This window comes from Amblyraja radiata, chromosome 22, assembly GCF_010909765.2.
Source record: "Amblyraja radiata isolate CabotCenter1 chromosome 22, sAmbRad1.1.pri, whole genome shotgun sequence".
Lineage (NCBI taxonomy): Eukaryota > Metazoa > Chordata > Chondrichthyes > Rajiformes > Rajidae > Amblyraja > Amblyraja radiata.
Window position 1 is genome coordinate 20,830,983 of NC_045977.1, and position 20,791 is coordinate 20,851,773.

Below are 20,791 nucleotides of genomic sequence, written 5' to 3' on the forward strand. Positions count from 1 at the left end.
GAGACGGGGAAGGACAAACGCTGCAGAAATACAGCGGCAAAACTGGCAATCATGGTAGGTCAGTCAACACGTGAAGGTTGGAACTCTTGTGTGTGGCTATACCTGCTTAGAAAGCCTTTACTTGGAAGCACACACCACCAGACTCCGGAACAGCTTCTTCCCCTCTGTTATCAGGCTTCTGAACGGTCCTTCCACAAGCGAGGGTCCTGTCCGATTCACCACTACCACATTGCGGACTTTGGACTTTGGAACTGATGCGCTACAATGCTGAGAACTATATTCTGCACTCTGTATCATCCCCTTTATTATACTTGCGTTACACTGGATTGTATTTATGCATGGTATATCTGACCTGTTCAGATAGCATGCAAAACAAAGCTTTTCACTGTACCTCGGTACACATGACAACAATAAACCTCGACCATTGGCAAGAAACAATTCTCATTTCTGTAATGCCTTTCACAGCTGTGAACCAGTATTGGAAATTTATGTACTGAATGTATTTTTTGTTTGAAGTAACAGATGGGAAGAGGTGATACAGATTATACAACAAGGTTTCATAAACAGCAACTCAGGAAATGGCAGCCCATCTACTTTTTAGTGAAGACACAAGGAACCACAGATGCTAGCCCTCGAGTCCTGGCAACATCCTCATAAATCACCTCTGCACCCTTTCCAATTAAATGACCTCTTTCAATAGCAGGGTGACCAAAACTGAACACATGGTACAGTGCAAGGTGACATGTATAATAGAGACACGAGGAACTGCAGAAAACACAAAGTGCTGGAGTAGCTCAGCGGGTCAGGCAGCGTCTCTGGTGGGAATAGCTAGGTGACGTATCGGTTAGGGACCCTTCTTCAGACTGATTGTAGTGCGGGAGAAAGCTGGAAAGCTGAAAAGAGAGGTGGGGTGGGACAAAGTCTGAGAAGTGATAGGTGGATACAGGTGAGGGGGGGTTTGACTGGAAGGTGGGTGGACAAAAGCCAGAGATAAAAAGGAAACAAAAAATTAAAGAGAGGAGTGAAATGTGAAGCCAGATTTAGTCTGTGGAGATAGACACAAAAAGCTGGAGTAACTCAGCGGGACAGGCAGCATCACTTTAGTCTGTGGTGATGTTAGTTGAGGATTAAAGGTCACTAATGATGATCTCCCCTGCTTTTTAAGATAGTTTCATGGAATTTTGCAAAACCATCAGTGGAAGCAGACAAGATCTCAGGATAGATACTAAGTGTTGGAGCAACTCAGCAGATCAGGCAGCATCTCTGGAGAGAAAAGATGCATGACGTTTTGGGTCAGGACCCTTCTTCAGAATGAAAGCAGGCTCCACCCTCTACTTGCAGTCTGAAGAAAGTCCCGACGCAAAATGTTACCCATCCTTTCTCCAGAGATGCTGCCTGACCCGCTGAGTGACTCCAGCACTTTGTGTTTATCTTTGGTATAAACCAGCATCTGCGGTTCTTTGTTTCTGCAAGATCTCAGGATGACCCATCTGACCTCTGGGCGGCATGGGGTTGGGTCAGGTTGGACTTTGGGCTAAGATCTCAGGTGTAGATCTTGAACCTGGGACCTTCTGATCCAAATGGAGAGTGCATCTGGTCAACAGTGTCACTGAGATCTCAAGAAATAACATCACAAACAATGCTCCCTCCAAAGGTGTGGAAATGGGACTGGGAAACCGTTACACTTTGACCCATATCACAGTACGTTGTCTGTACAAGACCAAAAAAGGGGGCACTTATGTGAAGCCTGGTGATGTTCAGGAACTAACCAAACGTTCCTGGCAGGTCTCCAACGGCAACTTGTTTGCTCCACCAAACGCGTCCACATTGTTGTCAATCCAGGGAATGACGTGCCGGCTAAGTTTGGCGGAGCAGTTGGCTATACTCCTGATGACGCCGGACGTGAGAATGTGGTCCCAGATGTTGAAGTGACTCAGTTCCCCGACGAAGGCTTTGAGTTGCATCGAACCTCCCTCCAACTGCGTCCTGGACAAGAGCAAATGTACATACAGATGATCGTCACAGACTCTCCAAAGCAAGTGACACCTACCCCTCATAGGAATTAAGTTTGGGATTACATAGAACAGTGCAGCATAGGTATAGGCCATTCAGCCCACACGCTGCCTCAGCAAGGCCACCAGCACAATCAAGGACCAGTCTCATCTCTTCTCCCCTCTCCCATCAGGCAAGAGGTACAAAAGTGTGAAATCTCCAGATTCAGGCACACCTCCAGATTCAGGGACAGTTTCTTCCCAGCTGTTATCAGGCAACTGAACCATCTTATCAACAACTAGAGAGTGGTCCTGAGCTAACATCTACATCATTGAAAACCTTCGGACTATCTTTAATCAGACTTTACTGAACTTTATATTGCACTATACATCATTCTCTTAATCCTGTATCTGTACAATATGGGTGGCTTGATTGTAACCATGAATAGTCATTCTGTTGACTGGATAGCGCACAACAAAAAGCTCACTGTACCTCAGTACACGTGAGAATACACTAAATTCCAGAGAAGGGTCCAATGTAATCAAACTCTCCTTGCAGCGAAATACTGTCTAATCCAGGAGATATTCTGGTCACCATTGCATTCTGTCCAAACCCTTCACATTCCTGCATTGGGGCGACTAGAACTACACCTTAGATGCAACGGTTACATTTTGTTTTTAAACAAATCCAAGACGATTTTTTGAGTAGAGCCTCTTTAGTCTTTAGAGATAAAGAAACAGACCCTTTGTTCCACCGACCAGCGATCCTCGTCTACTAATTTACACACCAGGGACAATTTTGTTTGCTATTGTCTGTTACTATTGTAAAGCGACTTTGAGTCTTAGAAAAGCGCTATAAAAATTAAATTTATTATTATTATTAATTTATTTACAATTTTACCAAAGTCAATCAACCCAAAAACCTGTACATCTTTGGTGTGTGTATGAAGCCGGAGTACCCAGAGAAAGCCCACATGGTCACAGGGAAAACATAAACTCCATACAGACAGCACCCGAGGTCAGGATCGAACCCGGGTCTCTGGCGCTGTAAGGCAGCAACTCTACTGCTGGGCCACTGTGCCACCACATCTTTTCAATGATTGAGAGTCGTGAAAAGGAGAGATTGTACCCAAGGAACGACAGAACATCAGATGATACCAACTTCTCATTATACCAACTTCTCTCCATGAAGTTGTGGGAGGCTGAGGGATGACTAGGACACTCACCTGCTCCTGGCCCAGGATGAGGACACCACCCGCTTTGATTGGATGCCAAGGAGCTAGGTTCTCTCCCGTGCCACGCAATTGGCCATCCTCATAAGCCTCCCACATGCCATCTCTGGTGGTCCACGTTATGCAAATGTGGTGCCACTTGCCATCATTGATAGTCAAGGGCAGTGGAGCAACCTGTTGAGGAAATACAATGATTAAGGTCAGCAGCTCCCACTCTGGGGTATAGAGTCATACAGTACAGAAAACAGGCCCTTCAGCCCAACCTGTCCATGCTGACCAACATGGCTCATCTAAGCTAGCCCCATTTGCCCACACTTGGCCCATATCTCTCTAAACATTTTCTATCCAAGTACCTGTCCAAGTGTCATTTAACTGCTGTTATAATACCTGCCTCAACTGCCCCCTCTGGAAACTAATTCCATATATCCACCACATCCAAGTGAAAACGTTGCCACTCGGGTTCTTATTAAATCTTTTTCTTCTCACTTTAAATCAGTCCTTGAGTTCTTGATTCCCAACCCAAGGTAAAAGAATGCAATTCCCTCTCTTCCCCTCCCCAACTCTAGTCGTTCTCCCAGTTCCACTGGTCACACTTTCCCCAGCCAACAATGGGCCATTGTGGGCTCCATCCTTCCTAAGGTCATCTGTTGCCGGCACTGATTTGTTCTGCGTTTTTCTCACCTCTATGTTCCCCCCCACCCCCACCCCACCCCCCTCTAATTTCAGTCTGAAGAAGGGCTCCAACCCGAAACGTCACATATTATTTTTCTCCAGAGATGCTGTCTGACCCGCTGAGTCACTCCAGCATTTTGTGTCCGTCTTCGGTATAAACCAGCATCTGCAGTTCCTTCTTAAGACTCCAGTTAGAGAATTACCTGCAAAGGTGTCTCTTTCCTTCACCAGTACTCCTACTTCCTTGACTATAAACATTACACAGTCAATAGATTTTAACTAGATGCACGGTCGGTAAGTGATATGCACCTTGTCATTAATAAGCAGTTCTATTGGATTCTTTCCCCACTCGATGAAGACAATTTCATTTGATTGACCGGCCACTGCGTAGGAGAAGGGAGTTCCAATGCCGGCAGATGACCGGGATCTTATCCACATACACACGGTGAAGGCGTACATCTCAGGCAGACTCTTCTTTATCTTGGCATACAGGTAGTTAGTTTGCAACGGCAATGATACCTTGAAGTCATCAGGTGCCTTAAACGCACTGCTCTCTGTTGGGAATGATAAACAATTTAAACAAAAAGCTCTTCACGTGTCAGAGGCCATTGATGGGTCACTTCATATGGATTCTTTAAACAAAGCTATGTTTCAGGTTAATCTTAGACAACATATTTACAGTCCCCCTAACATATTTAACATAGAAACATAGAAAATAGGTGCAGGTGTAGGCCATTCAGCCTTTTGAGCCAGCACCACCATTCAATATGATCATGGCTGATCAGTACCCCGTTCCTACTTTTTCCACATATCCCTTGATTCTGTTAGCCCCAAGAACTAAATCAATGTCTTCATACATAACTCACCATTTGTCAAAAGTAATCTCACTTGCTGAGTATATACCTCAGGGGGCTGGTGCTCACAGCGCCAGAGACCCACGTTCGATCCTGACCTCAGGTGCTGTCTATGTGGAGTTTGCAATTTTTTCCCAGTGACCGCATGGGTTTCCACCGGGTGCTCCGGTTTCTTCCCACATCCCAAAGATGTGCTAGTTTTGTGGATTTATTGGCCTCTAAAAGTCCCCTAGCGTGGTGAAGGCAGCTTTCAGTACATTGGTCTTGATCAGTCAGTGTATGGAGTATAGAAGTTGGAATGTTATAATACGGCGTGCAGGTTTGTAGGTTAATTGGCCTTTGTAAATTGTTCCTAATGCATAGAATAGAACTAATGCACTGGTGATCGCTGGTCAGTGTGGACTCATTCGACCGAAGGGCAGCTTACAGCTAAAACTGAAGTTAAATTTAAAATTTCCTCTTTATTTTTGTTATTAAAAACTTAGCCCAATTAATCCACACAAGATGCTCCCAATACAGTGGGCAGCAGAAGCTCCCAGCATGGGGTGGCCTGTTGGGGGAGCCGCAAAGCCGTTCCCTGCTCGACCCTGGACTGGAGGATGGAGCCGGCACTGGCAATAACGACAGACACGACGGGCGAGGGGCGAGGCCGGTAGGAGAGGAGAGGGAACCGGGGTCTGGCCTACCCCACCTTCGAGGTCGGCTGCGGGAGGCACCCCCCCCCCCGGGAAACAAAGGTGGACGGGCGTGGAGAGGGATGTGGCGTACAAGGAAGGAGACGGCTGGAGGCCCTGCAGCAGCCTGGGGTTTGTCTGGAATGGGCCCCGCTCAGAACAACTAGAGTGCCAATGGACTTTGAAAATGGCGGCAAAACCTGGCGTCTCTTGCATGTGGTCTCAGTGGACTGTTTCCGTACACTTTGCTAATCGGGTATAGTAGTACTTTACTGGACTGTACGTAAGAAAATAATTTCGCTGTGAGTTTGCAACATGTGACAAATAAAAGCACCATTGTTGCAAAACAACCAAATGTCAGTGACCTGGATGGAAATCTCCAACAGTTTTGTCCACGTGTTACCTACCTTTCTCTAGTTCCGTGACCCTCTCGTGCAAGGCATTCAGCACCGACTCCGTTTTGTAACGATGTGCCGCCGTCTCGTTCAGGAGCACGTACTTCTCATCTTCCAGTTCGGAGACTTTGTTGAGGAGCTGACTTTCCAACTCCCCCAGCTTCCGCTGAAGCTGCTCACGGAGATCGCCGGAGAGCGCCTGGTTGGAAATGTCAGGCCGTGCCTGTTGCTGTCGCAAAATACAAACACAAGACATTATGCATCGGGACACTTGGGGCGGCACAGTGGTGCAGCGGTAGAGTTGCTGCCTTACAACACCGGAGACACAGGATCGATCCTGACTATTAGAGCTGTACCCAGTTCCCTCACACCTTCCAACGACGTGCAGGTTTGCAGCTAACTGAAGATAGACACAAAATGGGGACTAACCCGGCAGAATCTCTGGAGAAAAGGAATCGGTAACGTTTTGGGTCGGAACCCCTCTTCAAACTGAAGGATAGAGAAAGCCAGAACAGGGCTGGCAACAGATAACCTCAGGAAGGGTGGAGCCCATTGTTGGCTGGGGAAAGATGTGCCGATAGGGATACAAGGATGTAACTAGAACGACTAGTTCTACTAGCAGTCTGAAGAAGGGTCTCGACCCGAAACCTCGCCTATTTCCTTCGCTCCATAAATGCTGCCTCACCCACTGAGTTTCTCTTGTCTACCTTCTAGTTCTACTAGACCTGTATGTGGAAGGAACTGCAGACGCTGATTTCACTGTCATTCTGTTGAGTTTCACTGTCTGTATAACTTGTTATCAACAAGCCCACAGACAACAATGGACCATAGTTGGCTTCACCTTGCCTTGACATCATTACTTTTTGCATATCTTTCATTCATTTGTTCCATACAGGGAGGTTGTACGGCAGTCGAGGGTCACGACCTGTAACCCGTACTGTTGCCACGCAACGCCTCTGGAGTACAAGCGGTGTGAACGTCAGGTAAGCACTTACTATGGCTGCAAGTACAGCGGGCCCGTCTTCTGACCCAGCATCGGGACTCCACGCTGACTGGTTCCACACTCACAGACCCCGAGCGTCTGTCCCCACGCAGTCGGGGGGTGGGGGGGGGTGGGGAGGGGTGCCGGTGCGCACAGTCAGTGACTCTGGGCGGGCGGAGGGACCAGACTGTCCCCAACTCTGCTGCAGCTGACGGGGACGTTGCCGGGTTTTCGTCCCCGTGTGTCTGTTGCCGACCCACAGCCCGTGACAGTGCAGCCGCACAGGGTGGAGGGCAGCTGTGGCCTGACAGCGCTGACCCCAGGGGGAGAATGGGGGCTGTCCCGTGGGATGCGCTCCTTCGGCCCGCTTACACCTTGGTGCTCGGGTTCAGAGCAAAAATACTAGAGCATTTGGTTCAGAGCGCTCAGTCACTCTCCAGCCCTGAGCTGTCGTGGGCCGGGACTTGCCCTCAATCCGCCGGCATGCTGCTCTTTCGCAAGTCAGTGAGCAGCAGTGATTTTGGTGGTTTTCACTCACGGTTACCCCTATTTCCACAATTTTTACAGCGCAAAAATTGACCATTTCGGCGGTTTTTAACGGGTAAGAACTATGTGTTGCGTGTGTTACTAATGTATACCGGAAGCTGTCTTGTACTCCAGAAAGATTGTGCTTCTCCGTGCATCACGCCCTTTGACCTGACGACCTTACGTGCAACCACCTTATATTACTGTCTAAAACTCATTTCCCTTTCTGCTGACTCTCAGTCTGACGGGCCTTAACCCAAAACCTATTCCTTTTCTCCAGAGATGCTGCCTGATCCGCTGAGCTACTCCAGCATTTTGTGTCTATCTTCAGTTCTACTAAACCTACTAGTTGCCAGCCCTGAATTGTTCTGGCCTTCTTTATTTTTCAGTTTGAAGAAGGGCTCCTACCCGAAACATACCCTATTCCTTCTCTCCAGAGATGCTGCCTGTTATTCCAGAATTCTGTGTCTATCTTCAGTGTAAACCAGCATCTGCAGTTCTTTCCTATAGGTTTGTAGGTTAATTGGCTTCTGTAAAAAAAAAATTAAAAAAAAAAAAAAAAAAAAAAAAAAAATTTGTCCCTAGCGTGTAGGATAGAGCTAGTGTATGGGTAATCATTGGTCGGCGCAGACTCGGTGGGCCTAAGGATCTGTTTCAACGCCGTATATCTAAACACTGATGCTTGATCAATAAACTCTGAATCATGGATTATGAACAAACCTAATGTTCGCACCTTCATTATTGGTCATTGATTGTTGACCTGAAGTCAACATCCTGAGAGAGTCCAAGTCAAATTGCTCTGTAAATTGCCAATAATAAGTTCAATCACTGCATTCTAATGATGTGTAGAGAAATAAAGATATTCTAAAGGCACCATTGAGTCTCTTTAAGTCACTAAATCATTGGAATTTAGGGTAGCCAGAACTTCTACAGTTGCAAACATTTTACGAGCAGTTATTCTTGTATAAATAGCTTACTTCATATTATCGTCACGTGACCTGAGTTTCAGAGAAAGGCTTTTTCGTTGGCTGCTATATAAACAACGGAAGGACTGTACATGATTACAATCAAACCATCCAGTGTACAAAACCATGCACAGTGCACAGATACAGGATGAGGGGGTAGGGGGAAGACAAAAGGGACAGCTGTGGGGGGATCGCCGTGAAGAACAATGGTGACCAGCGTGGGGGGGACTGGCGTGAGGGACGGTGGGAGAACAAACTGGGACTCAGTTTGGGGGAGGGGGTGCACTGTAGTTTTAGAATCCTCTGCCCAGGGGATAATTCGGTGTTTATTTGTTCGTTTGTTCATTTGTTCCGGTGAAGGTGCTGTGCACACGGCAGTCGCTTGTCCTTTTCTTTTTGTTTTCACTTTTAATTTCAAGTTTTTGTGCACCCACCTTGTGTGGTGTGACTGTCGGCAGACCCATTTCCCTCCGGGGATGAATAATGTTTTATCGTATCGTATGGTGTCGTAAAGGCTATAAAGTTTAGTGCAAGATAAAGTCCAGTAAGGTCCGATTAAAGATGGCCTGAGGGTCTCCAATTAGGTAAATGGGAGGTCAAGACCGCTCTCTAGTTGTTGATAGGATGGTTTGATTGCCCGAATACAGCTGGGAAGAAACTTTCACTGAATCTGGAGGTGTGAGTCTTCAAACTTCTGTACTTCTTGTCTGATGGGAGAGGGGAGAAGAGGGAGTGTCTGGGGTGAGACTGATCCTTGATTGTGCTGCTAACCCTAACCCTAACACGCAATAAATCGCCGATGGGTATATCTTGCATTTGTTAGAAATACAGGTCGGGTGATTGTTTTAACCAGTTCATGGGTGAGATCATAAAAACATACTGTGTTCTATTTTTATCCATGGTGATGGGTCCCTTTGGAATGATGTTGTTTCAGATCAAATGTTCCATTAGTAATTCCAGTTATTCCACTCTCCTCAACCTCAATCCCTGTTATTGCTTAAGTGCCTGACACCAGTTTTCTCTACAAAACTTCACATCAAGGAACAAGGACTAAATTTTTTGGGTTCTTCTAAACTCCCACGCATTTCTATATGCTTCAAAAAAAAATGCACAGCATGATTTTAGAAAGCTCCCATCCCATAGATTATTAACATGCTCAGAAAAAATAAATCCGCAGTAACTCTTCATAATAAACTACAGGGAAACGGGGAGAAGGGAAAGAGTGAATATATTTTGATATTTTGATATGACCATCACACATAGGAACAGAATTAGGCCATTCAGCCCATTGTGTCTGCTCTGCTATACAATAATGGCTGATCTATTTTTCCCTCTCAACCCCAAGGTTCTTGATTAGTAAGGCCACTAATTTACCTAATGACTTAGCCTCCACCACCGTCTGTGATTCACCACAGATTCACCACCCTCTGGCTAAAGAAATTACTCATCTCCTTTCTAAAGATACGTCATTTATTCGGAGGCTGTGCCCTCTGTCCTAGACTCTCCTGCTAGTGGATACATCCTCTCCACATCCACTCTGTCCAGGCCTTTCACTATTCAGGAAGTTTCAACGAGATCTCCCCTCTTCCTTCTAAACTCCAGAGAGTACAGGCCTAGTGGTGTCAAACCTGTAAGCCCAATCATCCCTGAGATCATTCTGGTAAACTCTCTAAATTAAAATTAAATTTCTTTATTTATATAGCACATTTTTAGTCAACTTGCATTGACCCCAAAGTGCTTCACATAATTACATCCACACACACAGGCAAAGGTGGGTGAAGTGTCTTGCCCAAGGACACACACAGGCAAAGGTGGGTGAAGTGTCTTGCCCAAGGACACAACAACAGTATGCACTCCAAGCGGGATTCGAACCAGCTACCTTCCGGTTGCCAGCCGAACACTTAGCCCATTGTGCCATCTGTCGTCCCAGATTGGGTTTACAGGTTTGACACCACTCTGGGCCTTCTCCAATGCTAGAACATCCCTCCTCAGATATGGGGCCCAAAACTGCTCACAATACTCTAAATGCCGTCTGTCCAGTGCATTATAAAGTCTCAGTGTTACATTCCTGGTTTTATTTTCTAGTCCGCTCAAAATAAATGTGATTCTCTCACTACTGGAAGCATCCATATGGTCACATTAAGGCATGGACCACATACCTTTCAGCCAATTTCATAAATTTGATGGTGGCTTTACAGAGATGCACTCTCATCCCTAAGAGCATCAGATGGGAAAACCAACCGGAAAAACAATAATTGCTAGAAATGCATAGCTGGTCAGGCAACATCTGTGGAATGAGAAACAAATCTACCTTGTCAGGTTGACAAAAGTGCCGGAGAAACTCAACGGGTGAGGCAGCATCGATGGTCTCGACCCGAAACGTCACCTATTCCTTCGCTCCGTAGATGCTGCCTCACCCGCTGAGTTTCCCCAGCATTTTTGTCTACCTTCGATTTTTCCAGCATCTGCAGTTCTTTCTTAAACATACCTTATCGGGTTAATAACATTTCATAAGAATTAATTTGTCACCCGGAAATGTTAATTGTTTCACTCTCCACAGAATGAGGTATTTGTAACATTTTGTTTTTAGTTTACATTTCCTCTATCTGTAGTATTTAGATTTTCAATAAAATAAAAAAAAACACATTTACGACAGTTGTCTCATATTGATATCAAAAGAGGTGGCACAGTGGTGCAGCAGGTAGAGCTACTGCCTCACTACTTTTCATCCAGTTTCCTCCCACATTCCAAAGACGTGCAGGTTTGTACATTAATTGGCCTCTGTAAATTGCCCCTAGAATGTATGATGCAAAAGTGGGATAACATAGAACTAACTAGTTTAACGTCATCATGTTCAACGCAGATATTGCGGGCCGAAGGGCCTGTTCCTGTGCTGTACTGTTCTATTCCATTCTCCTCAGCCTCCCTCAGAGGGTGGTATGTGTATGGAACAAGCTGCCAGAGGATGTAGTTGAGGCTGGTAGTATAATAATATTTAAAACATATCTGGACAGGTACATTGTTCGGAAGGATTGAGAGGGATACCGGTCAAACATGGGCAAATAGAACGAGCATAGATGGGGCAACTTGGTCGGCAGGGACAAGTTGAGCCAAAGTGCCTGTTTCCTTGCTGTATGAATCTTTGCTTACATTCCAATAAACCTTTCAGAGCATCCCTAAAGCAATTAAGTTCATTTTACAATGTGGCCACTACAGTAACATTGGGAACATAATGGACAATTCTCAACAACCTTCTCACAGAACAATGCGATTTTGACCAATGCTGAGAACTATATTCTGCACTCTGTATCTTCCCCTTTGTTCTACCTATTGTACTCGAGTTGGACTCGATTATATTTATGTATAGTATTGTCTAATCTGTTTGGATAGCATTCAATACAAAGCTTTTCACTGTAATAAATCTAATTATCAGACAGTGCAAGTTGCTCCTACAATGTGGTGGTGTGATAGAATCTTGGGGGCAGGATAAAGTAGGATGAGGGTGACTGGGTGACTGATTGCTGGTACGCACCTCACTGTTCACGTGACAATCCTCAACCTACAGTTTCATCCTATTTCCATGCTCCTCGCAATGGTAGAGTTGCCCTCCAACTTTCTGACTCGGTTAATGGATTGCTGTCAACTTTAACACAGCTGAAACCAGTGGAGTAATGATGTCAGACACCCCTTTTTTAGATTCAAATGTCGTTGAAGAGCTCAATGTTACGAAATATATATATATTCTCTGCCTTTTGGTTTTCTGTACGAAACACTGGTATAATCACAAAACTATGTGCGGAAATGCTGCTCATATACTGTAATGAATCACACTTTGTTTATCAAAAACGTAAAGAAAGTGGGTAATTAAGTGTGGACCAAGAAGAGCATTAGGGTAAATTAAATCGATCGAATCTCAGTTAAAGTGTTCAAAAAGGAACTGCAGATGCTGGAATATCGAAGATACACAAAATTGCTGGAGAAACTCAGCGGGTGCAGCAGCATCTATGGAGTGAAGGAAATAGGCGACGTTTCGGGCCGAAACCCTTCTTCAGACTGATGGGGGGGTGGGGGGGGGGGGAGAAGGAAGGAAAAGGGGAGGAGGAGGAGGAGCCCGAGGGCGGGCGAATGGGAGGGTGGGAGGAGACAGCTAGAGGGTTAAGGAAGGGGAGGAGACAGCAAGGGCTAGCAAAATTGGGAGAATTCAATGTTAATGCCATCCGGACGCAAGGTCCCCAGACGGAATATGAGGTGCTGTTCCTCCAATTTCCGCTGTTGCTCACTCTGGCAATGGAGGAGACCCAGGACAGAGATGTCGGATTGGGAATGGGAGGGGGAGTTGAAGTGCTGAGCCACCGGGAGTTCAGGTAGGTCATTGCGGACTGAGCGGAGGTGTTCGGCGAAACGATCGCCCAACCTACGCTTAGTCCTCCCTGATGTAAATCAGCTGACATCTAGAGCAGCGGATGCAGTAGATGAGGTTGGAGGAGATACAGGTGAACCTTTGTCGCACCTGGAACGACTGCTTGGGTCCTTGAATGGAGTCGAGGGGGGAGGTGAAGGGACAGGTGTTGCATTTCTTGCGGTTGCAACGGAAAGTGCACCGGGGAGGGGGTGGTGCGGGAGGGAAGGGAAGAATTGACGAGGGAGTTGCGGGAGGGAGCGGTCTTTGCGGAAGGCAGACATGGGGGGAGATGGGAAGATGTGGCGAGTGGTGGGGTCACGTTGGAGGTGGCGGAAATGGCGGAGGATTATGTTAAACGTGGGAGAGCTTGGTATTCAGAAGAAGGGTCTTAACCCGAAGCATCACCTATCCATGTTCTCCAGGGATGCTGTCTGACTCACTGAGTTACTCCAGCACTTAGTGTTCATGTCTGAATTTATCACCTAATATATTGATTTTAATTAATGCTAAAGCCAAAGTTAAATACTGTTTCACTTCATTTTGCTCACTTTTATGATCAAACCATCATTATTATACATTTCATCCTAATTCTGGACCTGATTATACTTTAATTCATTTTAGTTCACTGCATACCATTATTTAAAACCACATTAATATTGGTATGGACAGCACATAATGTTATGTTATAAATACATTATATGAAGGAAATATTAGTTATGCAACATGAGCTGGATTGAAATTGCAATGAGAGCACTCATTCATTTTCAATGGCATCAAGAAAATATATGTGCTGTTTAAGAAATCACAGATAAATATCTGAATCGTATAAAATGGGGACAATTTTAACATACAGATAAAATGTGCAATTTTTCATGGCATTATAATTATGAGTGTGTCCAAATAGAAGAAACTAATAATAAAAATTATTCTTATGAATTTTAAATATGAAAAAAGCATAAGCAGGAAGAGGCCATTCAAACTCTAGTTCAATCCCACCATGGAAGATCTTTTTATCTCAAACAATGTCCATGCACCAGTCCTGCATTTGGTTCAGAGATACAGCAAGGAACAGGCCCTTCTGACCACTGCATCCATGCCGACCATCGATTATCCGTTCACACTAGTTGTATGTTATCCCACTTTCACATCCTTCACATTAGAACAATTTACAGAGACCAATTAACCTACAAACCCGCACGTCTTTAGGATGTGGGAGGAAACCAGAGCACCGGGAGAAAACGGGGTACTGATTGTGGATGATCAGCCATGATCACATTGAATGGAGGTGCTGGCTCGAAGGGCCGAATGGCCACTCCTGCACCTATTGCCTATTGTCTATAAAACCCACACGGTCATAGAGAGAATGTGCAAACTCCACATAGACAGCACCCAAGGTCAGGATCAAACTCGTGTATCAGACGTAGCTCCATCAGCTGCACCACGGCACCACCTGGTATTGTAATTTTCTTCATATCTATTCTATTTGCTTGTTTGAAATTCGATATCCCAGAGGATTGTGGAGGCTCAGTCACTGACTTGACTCAAACCAATGAATCATCTGTGTGTCACAGTGGTCAACTGGTGGAGCTGCTGCCTCACAGCCCCAGAGACAAGGGTTTGATCCTGATCTTGAGTGTTGGCTGTGTGGAGTTTGCACATTCTCCCCGTGACCACGTGGGTTTCCTCTGGGTGCTCCAATTTCCTCCCACATCCCAAAGACAGCATGGACTCAGTGGGCGGAAGGCTCTGTTTCATGCTGCATCCAAACTAAATGAAAACCTGACAATAATTAACTAAACTAAACCTCCAATTCCATGAGTGGAACTGCAGATGTTGGTTTACCAAAGAGCAACTCAGCGGGTCAAGCTGCATCTCTGGAGAGCATGAAAGGTGACATTCTGGCTGGAACCCAATCTGAAGAAGGTCCTGACCCAAAATGTTTGGGGTCGGAGAGGAATTTCCCGGATTTTTTTTCCCGAATTGGACCTGGGTTTTTATCCGTTTTTTTGCCTCCCCCAGGAGATCACGCGGTTCTTGGGGTGGAGAGGGGTGATAGCGGTATAAAGGGGAGGGTAGTGTCTTGTGTTCTGTGTCTTGTGTCTACTGTTTGTGGGTAAGTGTGTCTGTTTAGTGTTCAGCCATGAGCGAATGGCGGTGCGGGCTCGACGGACCTGGTGGTCTACTCTCGCACCTACTTTCTATGTTTCTATGTTTTTATCCATGTTCTCCAGCAGTGCTGCCTGATCCATTGAGTTACTCCAGCACTTTGGGTCTTTTCTCCAATGACGTGCTCGAAGTATCTATTATTCCGTTGTGTAACACCTTAAAGATTGTTAGCAGTCCTCATGATACATCTATTTGTTCTTCCTCATTCCTCAAATAAAACCATGAACTTCCACCATCCAGATATGGTTTGCACAAGAGACTGCAGAGACTGGAATCTGGACAAGAGACTGGCATCTGGAGCAAATAGAGCTGCTGGAAGAACTGCGAGTCAGCCAGCATCTGTGTGGAGGGAAGAGGACTGTCAATGTTGAATCAAGATGAAGGGGGGCAGATGAATGGTCGCAACAAGAAATATTAACTGTCCAGTTCCCCCTCCTCCCCTCCCCACAGATGCTGCCTGACCCCTTTAACTCGATTTTCTTGCTCCAGGATATATTTTATTGGATTAAAAATAAAGCATAATAGATTACAAACTGCACCTTCTTTAATAATAGGCTTCCACTTCTAACCAAGAAATAAATCTGATATAATCTGGAGACCAAATGTCTAACAATTGGGCTCAATTTCATTCACACGCGTCAAATATCTCAATGTTCTGTTCGTGTAGCTGAATGGACAAAATGTTATACTTACTCTAGAATTCAATTGCGAGTTACTTATTGAACTGATTGCTCTCAAATTTACTGATTCTCGGAAACGCGCACATTATAACTAATTAATTAGTTTAGATCTCTTCACTCGCATCCGGAATTACGTCACGATGTGCCATTTTTGTGGTGTGAGCCTTCACCAATTAGATCCTTTGAAAGAATCAGCATGGAAACAGCCTCTTTGGCCCACCGAGTCCACGCTGACCATCGATCACCCGTTCACACTAGTTCTGTTATCCCACTTTCTCATCCACTCCCCACACAATCACAATCATACTTTATCAGCCAAGTATGTTTTGCAACATACGAGGAATTTCATTTGCCAAGTCAGTCATACAAATAAAAAGCAACAGAACACACAAAACACATTTTAACATAAACACCCACCACTGAGACTCCACATTCCTCAATGTGATGGAAGGCGGAAAAAAGTTCAATAGGGGCAATTTACAAACCCACACATCTTTGTGATCTGGGAGGAAACCCGAGCACCCAGACGGAACATTCTGGCAAATAAAATTAAATAAGTTTATTACAAAAACCTCATCGATCATTTTGTCTATCTGAATATTAAACTGATTGAATACTGTTTGGACATTACAGAGTTCCACACCATGGATCAAGTTTAATGAAGCCAGTCGTTAAATTGAGATAATTTAGTATTAAGTGAATTTATCAGCAGGAACCTAACAGTCAGCCATATTCATTCCAAATTAGAAGCATAAAATCAGTACAATAATTGATGAAATAAATGTTATTAAATTATCTCATTTTCACAAACTTCCCTTCACCCTAAAAATAGGACACTTATTTTAATATTTGGTAGATTTAGATAAGACTCATTTAACATAAGCCAAATAACATCATTCAATCTGCAAAATTCCCCAAGTACATCCTGGTTGATTACAAATGGTTTTTGATACATTCAACCCAGTTCTTTTAAATTTATCCGCACACAAATAACTGATTCAGCCTCAATTATTAAAAAGGGAGTTTCTTCAAAAGATCTCTCTTCAAACTGTCAATTTCTGGATGTAATTGCAAAAACCTAAGCAGGAGGGATAGATTTGCAATATAGCCGACACTTCTACAAATGATAATAACTTTATTACCAACCAGATACAGTGACCTAGATCTTTGTCTCCAGATGACATGTTGGACTACTGGCTGTATTTTAATAGGTCATGTCCATTAATTCATAGTCATAGAGCCATACAGTTATACAGACCCTTCAGCCCAACATGCACACATCGACCAACATGTCCCATCTACATTAATCCCACCTGCCTGTGTCTGGCCCATATCCCTCTAAGCCTGTGCTATCCAAGTACTTGATTAATTGTTTCTTAAACATTGCAATAGTCCCAGCCTCAACTACCTCCTCTGGCCGCTAGTTCTATACACCCACCACCCTTTGTGTGAAAAAGGTACCCCTCAGTTTCCTGTTAAATCTTTTCCCCTTCACCTTAAATCTATGTCCTCTGGTTCTCAATTCCCCTACTCTGGGCAAGAGACCCTGTGCATCTACCCAATCTATTTATTTCGTGATTTTATCCCTCCCTCCCCCCCTATAAGAACATGCAAGTGTTGAACTAATAGCATAGAGGAAAATGAGTGACATAGGAAGATGGCGGGGGTGGGGGGGCTGGGAGGCAGGAAGGGGGCCAGTTTAATTGCAACTTTCAAAGGGAAATTGTATAAATATTTAAAGAGGAGAGAACTCACAGGATGAAGAATAAATGGGGAGTGAGGTCTAATTTAAAAGTGTCTTCAAAGCAGTGGCTCGAGGGGAATGTGTTGGTTTCTCGTCTGTCCTTCTATGTACGCTTCTATAGTGCAGGCAACAGTGACTACATCGCATCCATTGACAGGACAGAGTACGGAGGGAGCAGTGTTTCAATGCAGACGCAAAACTAATTAGTGAATGGGTTCTGTCCAATTTTGAAGCCCAATGATACAAGTTTGGTCATATTGTCACAGTCTATTTCTGTCACTGTCATTAACATTCATCACTCAAACCTCTGAGATAGCCCAAGGCAAAAACATCTGTCTTAGCTGATGCTTCTTACCAAGATATTGGTGCTTGTTGATGAATTCTCTCTGACTAAAGGGAGAACGTTCTTCTGTTTTATGCTCCCTCTGCACACGAGGCAGTTCATTATATATAATAAACTCTCCAATGCACTCCGCAGTATCCCCAATCATCAGCATAATCTGTGGCCAGGCTGGCTAGTGTGAAGCGGGGGAAAGTCCTGGTGTTATCCATCCCATCTCCTAATGCTACATCTGCACACATGGGGTAGACAGTCAGAACCTCCGCCCTCCCATCCCATAGCTTTAAGGTGATAGGGACAAAGTTTTTTTTTAAATGTATGGGCCATTTTTTTTTCTACACAGAGAGCGGTGAGAACCTGAAACACATTGCCAGGGGGTGGTGATAGAGGTACATATAATAGTGACATTTAAGAGGCTTGTAGGTAGGCAGATGGAAATTCAGGGGAAGGAGGAATATGGACCACGTGCAGCCAGAGATGAGTGTATCACGGCATCATGTTCGGCATGGGGATTGTGGGCCAAAGGGCCTGTCCCTGTGCTGAACATAGACACAACATGCTGGAGTAACTCGGCGGGACAGGCAGCATCTCTGGAGAGAAATAACCAGTGACGTTTTAGGTCGAGACTCTTCTTCAGACTAACAATCCCTGTTCTGAAAAAGGGTCTTGACCCGAAACGTCACCCGTCCCTTCTCCCCAGAGATGGTGCTCGTCTCGCTGAGTTATTCCAGCATTGTGCGTCTAGGTAAAACAGCATCTGCAGTTCCTTCCTACACTGTTCTTGTGCTGTACTGTCCCACCTCATCACAACCATCCTGAAGCGGTTTAGCATTTCAGAACCACGGAGAGCTCCGACCTGCTGTGCGTACAGGAGAGTGTGATTCAGCACCATAGGCAGGACAACAGCTCCTTGCAAAAACCATGGTCACACATACGAACAACACCCCATCAAGAACCTAGATATAACAACCTCAATTAGCTGAACCGGTCCTTCGTGCTTCCTTACTGCCGTGTATGTATCTGCCTCAACCATCATCTCTGGGTAAAATGATAAGAAAGGTTTCGGGGGGATATGGGCCAAATGGGACCCCTTTTGATGGCGCAGTTTCAAAGTTTCTGAACAGACAGTTTCGGTTTCACTATGACTCTAATTGTGCTTCAAATCTCCTCTATACATCCTACCCCAAACCTACGCTCTCTAGTTTTAGATAACCCCGCAACGGGGGGGGGGGGGGGGGGGGTTTACTACAAACCTCTGCTCCGCAATTTTGATCATCTTTGTCCAATCGCCCTTAAATTCCGGGTGCGGAAGACAGCTTTAGCGAAAACATTTGCAGCTGTTTTATAATGGGCTCATCTGAATCCACTCTCCCGCCACCGAAGACGCGAAACATCGCCTGTCCATTCCCTGCACAGATGCTGCCCGACCCGCTGAGTTTCTCCAGCACTTTGTACTTTACACCTTATCCCTACAAAGGAACTTCCTTCCTGATCTATTGAGTAGTTCCAATATATACATATTTTTGATTTTAATTTCAGATTTCTCGAGTTGGATATCCAGCGCAGGGATGTTCAGTCCACGGGATGGGCTCTGCTCACAGGGGGTAGGGGGGAAGTCAGTACCAGCGGCTATTCAGTTGCTGGGAGCGAGAGCAATCGGGTAACGACACGGTCTCTTATTTTAAATCGGTGCACGTTGCAGCCAGGAATGCCGTGGATTAACCAGTCGGCACAGACACCCAGGTTCGATCCTGACCTCGGGTGCTGTCCATACGGAGTTTGGCCCTGTGACTGCGTGGGTTTTCTCCGGGTGCTCCGGTTTCCTCCCACACTCCGAAAACGTGCATATGCATGTGTAGGTTGATTGACTTCTGTGAATCCTATATTGCCCCTAGTGTGTAGTAGGATCGTGCTGGTGTACGGAGTGGTCGCTGGTCGGCGCCGACCTAAGGGTCTGTTTCCACGTTGTATCTCTAAAGTCTAGAGTAAAGAGCCCCGGTTGCAGATCAGACCTCCCTCCCCAGAAATCCCTGCCCCGCAGCTTGCTAGACTTATCTGCATCCGTATCAGCAGCAGACTTCTAGACTTCTTCTCGGCATCATTGTTCTTCTCTCTCGCAGAGTAAGGTACGGAATGCAGAGTGTGGGCCGAGTGGCCTGGGACTTACCTCTAGACTCCCCAGTCTGTCCTTGAGAGACTGGATGGTCCTGCCCAGGTGGTCGACCACCTTGCTGTGGTCTCTGGGCAGGTCGCCCATTGTGTCTTTGCCGTTCGGCCGGTCAAACGGCTTCCTCCTGCTCCCTTTGGCTTCCTTCTGGGCGCTCTCGCATCTGCTCAGTTTGCCGGTCAGTTCGTTGACGGTCTCCTTCTGGTGGCTCAGGGTCTCCTTCTGCTGTAGGATGGTCTCCCTCAGCTGCATGACCGTGGCGCGGAGGTCCACCTCGTGTGAGGGGGAGCCGGCCTGGATGGGGATGGGTGGCACAGGGCAGCTGGGATCCGCGTCCAACGGGAGGGAGGTGCAGATGAACCGAGTCTCCTTGGCATCCTGGCCGGGGGCAGCCGAGAAGCTGGTACCGAGGACCAGGAAGATAGTGGCGGCTAGCAAAGGCAGCATGTTTGGGGGGAGGAAGGGAAGAGGAGAGGAGGGGAGGGGGCGAAGGGGTAAATAGCAATGCAGCCGGCTGTTTGGGGAATGAAGGAAGAAGGTGACAAGTCGTAAGTTCGGTTGGAAATCCCACCGATTACTGCTGTTGGCGCCTTCAGCTCAGTGTATTTATTGGTGCCGATGGATTTTGCGTCAGCGGATCTCCGAGCAATGAGCGAGCCTCCAGGTCTCCAGACTCCGCCTACGTGGCAATTTCCACATCAGTCCTCTTTGCAAACGGCAAGCGAAGAAAGTGGCAGGAGGTACAAGGAACTGCAGGTGCTGGTTTACAACAACATAAAAACCACACGAAGTGCTGGAGTGACTCAGCGGGTCAGGCAGCATCTCATGGAGAACATGGATAGGCGATGATGGGCAACTTGCTGGAATAACTCAGTGGGTCGGGCAGCATCTCTGCAGATAAAGTGTGTAGGAAGGAACAGCAGATGCTGGTTTAAACCGAAGATAAACAACAAAACGCTGGAGTTAACTCAGCGGGACAGGCAGCGTGTCTTCAGCCTGAAG

General features: G+C 45.9%; 1 protein-coding gene across 1 annotated transcript; it reads right to left on the reverse strand.

Annotated features, from left to right (window-relative positions):
• Window positions 1-1,399: 1,399 nt before the first annotated feature.
• On the reverse strand, window positions 1,400-20,365 carry nptx2 (neuronal pentraxin 2). Its single transcript, XM_033040554.1, is given in 6 exon segments — window positions 1,400-1,952; window positions 1,954-1,986; window positions 3,218-3,397; window positions 4,205-4,449; window positions 5,831-6,047; window positions 19,790-20,365. Coding segments are annotated over 6 exon segments (1,317 nt in total). The 5' UTR covers window positions 20,237-20,365; the 3' UTR covers window positions 1,400-1,757.
• Between the last annotated feature and the right edge of the window lie 426 nt (window positions 20,366-20,791).